Genomic DNA, 7,175 nt, shown 5'->3' with positions numbered 1-7,175 from the left:
TTATTTTCGAGACAGGGTTTCTCTGTGTAGCCCTGGCTGTCCTGGAACTCACTCTGTAGACCAGGCTGGCCTCGAACTCAGAAATCTGCCTGCCTCTACCTCTCAAGCACTGGGATTAAAGGCGTGCACCACCACTGCCCGGTAAGATACTTCATTTATTATAAAAAATGCCACCTAAGCCCAAGATATTGGAGAAGAGGATTAGAGGTAGCAGGTGATCATAAGCCACACAGCCCAGAAATGTTTATGTTTTAAAGATCAGCAATTTTTTTCTGTAGACTATAAATAGACTTAATTAAAAAAACTGCATATATCTTACATGTATTTTCTTTAGTTCCCATAAAATGTTTTATTCTTAAGGGTGGTGAAATAAAAATGACCTCAGACTGAGGAAACTAACATCAACCCAACAACACACTGGGCTAGACAAACACCCTGCTAAAAGCAACTGCAGAATTACGGGACCTCTCCCAGGCAAGCCTCCACTGTACAATGTTACTGCAACCTCTTTCTTTGAGTGACTGAAGACTCTGCCCAACACTTCTTTTTTGATATCCAAAATAATCAATGAGTTTGCTGTTTAGGACTGCTAATGTGCTTGCTAAGGGTGGGGAAAACACGGGATGGATGATGGAGGAAGGTAGTTCTATATACCAGCTAAGGCTATGCGACCAGTTGCAGAAACAAAGATTATAATTGACAGGATTGTTTCTGTCGTATTTGTTAAGAAAGGGTTTGTACAGATATTTGTGTTCTCTTTCCTCAAGTTTCTTATCATGTAATGATAAATGTTTAAGTGCAACATCAATTAAGAGAAAATTAGTGGTTATCATATTTACGTTTGAGATACTAAAAGAATGTCCCTCAAGGTACAATGTCACCTATTCTGATATTTATAATGCATTTCAGTTGTTTGATGGATAGTTATATCATGTTAGACATAATATTGACACAGATAAATATATAATGCATTTGAAACTATATGTGGAGTAGTTATGTTATCTATAATTATACCTAGTTATTTTCATTTGGAAATTAGTATGACATAAGAAGATATGATTACGGGTCAAGTTGACAGCGGCTATTCTTGGTTGTCAACTTTAATTCATCCGGAATTCACCAAAATCCGAGTAGTCGGGTATATCTGTGAGGGAGTTTTTTTTTTTCTTAGTGAAATCATTTGAAATGGCACAACCCATTTTTACCATGGATCTCCTGAAGTGGTGAGACCTCAGAGAAGAGTGGATCCACCTTTAATCTGGGCCACACCTTCTGCTGGCAGCCTATGGAAAGGATGTGGAAGTAGGCAGCTTTTGATCCTTGCCTGCTTACCCTCACTCTCACTGGCAAGTCCCTTCTTACACTGGTGTTAGAGCCTGCTTCTTCAGTGTACTGAAGCTGTGTACTGAAGACCAGCTGAGACATCCAGCCTCGTAGACTGAATAACTACTGGATCCTTGGACCTTCTGTTGATAGACAGCTATTGTTAGACTGGCCGGACTACAGCCTATAAACCACTCTAATAAATCCTGTGTGTGTGTGTGTGTGTGTGTGTGTGTGTGTGTGTGTGTGTTCATTCTACCAGTTCCGTTCCTCTAGGGAACTTTGGTAATGATGAGAATGATGAGAATGGAATGTCCTGGGACTGCAGAGTTGGCTGAGCAGTCAAGAACACTTCTCTCCTTCACAGGATTCAGGTTCTGTTCCTGATACTCGTTCTCTGTGGCTCACAACCACCACCTAAAATTCCAGTTCCAGGGGCTCTGACACCCTCTTCTGAGCTCTGTGGACACCTGCACACCCACGGTACACACAAACTCAGCAGGCACACACACATCCACGCTTAAATTAACTCTTAAAAGACAGAAACTTCCCACTCTCCCACCAAAGACCTCAGTTAGAAAAGCAGCTTTTACTCCCACTCCAGCAAAGAGATTTTAGTTTTTTTGTTGTTGTTGTTGTTTTTTTGTTGTTGTTGGTTTTTTGTTTTTTTGTTTTTTTTTTTGGGAGACAGGGTTTCTCTGTATAGCCCTGGCTATCCTGTAACTCACTTTGTAGACCAGGCTGGCCTCGAACTCAGAAATCTGCCTGCCTCTGCCTCCCAAGTGCTGAGATTAAAGGTGTGCGCCACCCCCACCCAGCCCAGCAAAGAGATCTAAATGGGAAACTTCCAGATATAATAGTTCACATTTATGTTAACTTTCTTGTTCCCGAGGAGAGGAGAGTCTGGGTTTGCTCTGCAGAGCAAACCTTCAGCTAAACTTTGCTCTCCCTAGCATCCTAACAGAGCTTTCTTGTCTGGGAGCATGGCCTCCCTCGCTGTGTTTGGTCAAGAATCTACTTTGGCACACTGTTTGCTTGTTCCTATTATTCATAGGCTCACTGAGAGAAAGCCATGCTGCTGTACAAAATATTCCAGGTAAAGAAAATATTTGTTGCTTGAGTAATGGCTCAGAATTTTGAGCATTGGTTTCCAGATCTTGAAATTTCCCCATGCGTCCTCTGCTACAGTTTCATTTCCTAGGACCTGTGAATTTTAAATTCTGTACTGGCTTTTAGTCTAAGCAGAAACACTATGAGAGCCAGGAAACCTGCTGAATGTCAAAATGTTTTCTGCCTCTGTCGCTGTCAGGGTAGAAACCAAAATTTCCTGCTTTTAAGAAATATCACCATAGGCGGATGAGTCGAGCAAGACATTCCAGTGAGACTCTGAAACTCTGTGGATGTCAAATAGACCATAGAGGGGGAAGGTAAGACACAGGGCTCAGGTCTCCGCCACCCCACCCCAACACACACCTGTTATAACAGGGTTGTAATATTTAAGGCAACAGGAAACCTGATTGTTTAGAGCGTGCACCCAAGGTTGGCTGCTCCTGACATACCCGTGGGAATAGCTGTAATCATATGCAGAGGCTGTCTTCCGGCTGACTTCCGATCCTTGAGAATACAGGGACGATGATGCTCCCAGACTGTAGGCCTGTGAGGCCTGCTGCTGGTAGGAGGTGGCTGATGCTTGACTAAAGGCCTCTGACTCCTGGCGGCGTGCTGCCGAGGAGCGGCTGCTGTAGGCAGTGGAGCCATGGGTGTAGACAGCAGAGCGCTTCTTCTCCTGTTGGTAGTGGCTCATGGTCGTGCGTAGGTCCTTGTTCCGGTAACTGAGATCATAGTGCTGATGGGACCTCTGATAAAAGGGCAGAGACATCCTGGGCCCTCCAGGGGATGAGAAGACCTGCAAGGAAACAGCTCTTTACTGAATGATCCCAAAGAACAACTCATCTCCATCAGTGTAGAAAAGACGCAGACTGCAACCGTTCTGAGAAGTAAATGGGAGAGGATGTAGGCTCTGCTTAACGGAGTACCTACAATCTCCTCTTCAGAGGCCCACGTACTGCATCCCCATCATTAGGCACGCCTTTCTTGTCCTGGGCGGCTTTTACTCTCTGGCTATCGGGCTTTTCTCCCAAACACTCTCTTGAGGCCTGTATCTAATTTTCTGGTGTTCTGTTCTGTTGTGTGCTTCGTTTAGGGGAATGTGGAATGATGGGAGAATAATGTGGTAATCATTTAAATAAAAAATGAGCACCTTGTTGGGAGTCTGAAGTAATTCCAGCACAAGGACAGGGGTTAAAGCAAAACAAAAGCAACAAAAATCCTACTCCAGTGGTCCAAGGCAGGACTCGGGATATATATAAGATCTCCAAATCTGACAATACTTGACCTCTGAATTCTAGGCTCCAGAACTAAAAGGGAATACATTTCTGTGGGTTAAACTGTCTAGTCCTGGACACTCTGTTCTCGTGGATCTAGCAGAGAAATACAAAGGTCACTTCCCTAGTCCCGGCTAATGATGACAATGGCAGCAGTAAGAGTAAGTGCTCAGACTCTGTGCTCAGTCTGAAGAGACAACCAATGGTATTCACCTGATTGTCTGACTGGAGCATGAAGGAAAAGGAAATGCCTTTCTGCCAAGGCTTTCTGCCTGACTAGCTGAAGCTGCCCTTATCCGAGATGAGGAAGAGAAGAAAATATCATCTTAGGATGGGAAGAAAAAACTGGAAACAGGCCTGAGATGTTCTCCATCTGAGGGACCTGCTACACTGTCCAGCTGAGGTTTTAAGTGGAAAGCCAGATGTGTGACTTTAAAGTTCAAGGTAGTGGTATGGGATGGATATCTAGATCTTGGAGTCAACCGCACATAGGTGAAACTGGAAACTGGAAAGATCTCTGGGTGGTGGTGCACACCTTCAATCCCAGAACTGTGGAGGCAGAGAGAGAGAGAGAGAGAGAGAGAGAGAGAGAGAGAGAGACTCTGTGAATTTGAGGCCAGCCTGGTTTGTGCAAGCCTCAGATCAGCTAAGACTGCATGGGGTCACCTTTTCCCAGGCGGCGGGAGACGAATGTGAGTGACTGCACGCAGAAAAGCTGAACCTCACGGCCTGATAATTTTTATAAATACGAGTTCTTTCAAATTGTGCAAACATTACAAAGAGACAAAACGGTATTTATTCCACATAGAAATATGGGAGAATCCATATAGGAATGTAAAGAATCTGGCCTCGGTGTGGCTCTGGCATTTCGTATCTCTCTATCGGGTAACTGATTTTGTGCATCTGAGGGTGCACTGTGTCACAGCACGTACACGGAGCACAGAGGACAACTTATTAGCATCTGTTCTCTCCTCCGTGAGGACTCTGAGGACGGAACTCCGGATCAATCAGGCTTAGCAGGAAGTGCCATGGCTCACAGAGTCCTTGCATTTACTTCACGTGTAAATCATGTGTTCACCGAAAGACACATGGCAAGTCGTAATCTTATAGACACCTCCCCTAGGTTTTTAAAAAATATTCCCATGTATAATAATGTAATTTTTGAAACTATAAAAGAAAATTGTTTTCAAGCAAAGTTTTTTTTTTCCCCCTAACCTTGTTTTGCTTAAAATTCCTAAGTGAAGAGTGAGTCCTTTTAAATTTTTGTCATATTTAAAACTAAGTTTTATTTAGGCTGTTTAAAAAGTCAGTATGTTCTCTCTAAAGAAGAAAAGCCAACAAACTTCACTCCTGAAATACGTATCTGAAGTCCCATGGGAAACACCAGTCTACATGACATTTTCTAACAGAGAGAGAGAAAAATAGCTACTAGCAAGCAGCTGTGCTTCAATCCTTAAATAGATTTGCCTTTTCTGTTACTAAATATGCAGAACTATACTTAATGGATATCTTTTAGGTGGTGTTTATAGTATAAAAGGGTTAGAATACGTTGTATTATCATCATGAAGTGTTAGGTAAGTCTCTACAGTGATGTCATCAAAGTGATTTACAAATAATAAAAGCTCCTTTGTGTTATATTATAAACTAACATTGCTACCGAGATGGTTCAAAATGCTATCATTCTCACAAAACAAATGATTTAACTGTCTTGTCCCAACTCCCTTTTCCATTCTTCATTATCGGCCCCAAGAATACTTATGTTATTAATATCTACTATCTAGTACATAGGTTAAGTCACCAGTGCTGACTGACCCTTGGAACCAAAGTATAGCCAGCCACCTTCTTTTCTTAAGTAAGCCAGGCTTAACCCAACACACAACCAGAATTTGTTAGAAAAAGAAAGACTGTTTTTTTGGTTTTTTTTTTTGTCTTCTATGCTTCTGAAAACTAACTTTTATTTCTAAAACTAATGTGGACAGTTAAGAAGAAATATTAGCTCCATAATTGTAACCGTGCTGTAACATTCTGATGCTGGCAGCAGAGGGCCAAAAGCTGATGGAAATTAATTCCAGAAGGTAATGGCTTCAGGGTCACGGTGCCAGGTCTGCCACCTCTGTGTTACCCAGTCATTTTCAAGTCAGAAATATCACAATGCTCCCGAGAGGTCGTCCACACTGCTCTTTCCTGGCAGAGTTCATCCTCTCGCTTCTTTCCGACCCCATCCCTCTCTCTCTCCTTGGAGCTATGTCACCGGATCATGAATTAGTGGCTCTGAAGACAGTTTGTATCCTTCTAGCCTAATTTGCACCCCAGGAGATCTGTAAATACTTCACTACTCCTTTCCCTGAGAGAATACTTGCATTGACTATGAGATAAATGTGAGCTTACAGTTCCAGAAACAGCAGCATAGTCTTGATTTCAAAAGAATATAGCAAAACCAGCCACCAACCCAGGCAGGTCCCTTACTGCCCCCGTTTTCCCTTCCAGGAGCTCCTCTGTCACTCCCCCCGCTGAGGTGAGAAGGCAGACTGAAACTCCTGAGTATGTCTGCCACCTCCATGTCACTTACCGGTTTCTGGGGTAGGGGGTTACGTCCCCACGGCTGCAGTCGAGGAGCAGGAGAGAATGAGGGCCCACCTAGTTAAGAGGCAGGTTTAGAGGCTGGATTCTGGGGGCCAGTTCAAAAATAATGCATGTGGTCAGGCAGCAGAATGTCAGGGCCCCACAGCCAGCCTTTTATGGCCAGGAAGGTGGATAAATATAGCAGCACATGGGGAGGGTAGTCCCAAACCCAGAGAGAAGCATGGCAGGAAGCTGCAGGAGCGATAGGATTAGGTTAATGGCTCAGTGAGTACGGCCTGATTAAACCAAACAGAGGACTGACTTAAATAGAGGGTTCTACGGGCTGTGTCCAATATATCTTTACTGCTTTGTATTTAAATATACAGGGTGTGTGTTCAGAGCTAAAAACAGGTGTAGGAATCCGATCCTCAAAATGGACCTCATGGAATCTTAATGCCAAGATGCGGCCTTGTGTGCGCTGTTGGTGACACATGGAGCACGGTGTTGAAAGACAACATGGGAGAAAGCTGGGGGCTAACTAAAGGTTAGTGCGGAGGCGGTCCACGTCAAGGACGACACTTGTTGTCCCTCTCTGTTTAGGAAAAGTGAATCACAGCTTCAGGTGCGATTGTTCCATTCCTCATTCATTAGAAAGAGAAAAAAAAAAATAGGAAAAGGAATTCGTTATCTTATCCTTCCAAACTCAAGAGCAGGCTCAGCTTAACTACCTGATTCTTTGTTTCCAACCAATGGTGTAATGAAGGAGAAGTGGTCCAGCCTGACACATGGGCTTCATCCCAAAATCCTTGTGAAAAGAACCTGCAACTGTGGTGGGTGTTTGTCTCTCTCTCTCTCTCTCTCTCTCTCTCTCTCTCTCTCTCTCTCTCTCTCTCTCTCTCTCTCTCT

At 43.6% G+C, this 7,175-nt stretch overlaps 1 protein-coding gene across 2 annotated transcripts in view; it reads right to left on the bottom strand.

Annotated features, from left to right (window-relative positions):
- Positions 1-6,432, bottom strand: part of Myom1 (myomesin 1) — a 111,941-nt gene extending 105,509 nt beyond the window's left edge. Inside the window, exons 1-2 of one of the 2 annotated variants that reach the window (XM_021217647.2) lie at positions 6,277-6,432; positions 2,883-3,229 (exon numbers count right to left, since the gene is read on the bottom strand). In XM_021217647.2, the coding sequence (XP_021073306.1) occupies positions 2,883-3,202 (320 nt within the window). In that variant the 5' untranslated portion in view covers positions 3,203-3,229; positions 6,277-6,432. The remainder of the gene's footprint in view (positions 1-2,882; positions 3,230-6,276) is intronic. The other variant, XM_021217648.2, reaches the window with a different exon arrangement.
- Positions 6,433-7,175: the final 743 nt, after the last annotated feature.

Source organism: Mus pahari, chromosome 18 (genome assembly GCF_900095145.1).
Source record: "Mus pahari chromosome 18, PAHARI_EIJ_v1.1, whole genome shotgun sequence".
Lineage (NCBI taxonomy): Eukaryota > Metazoa > Chordata > Mammalia > Rodentia > Muridae > Mus > Mus pahari.
This window is presented reverse-complemented; position numbering and strand designations above follow the sequence as displayed.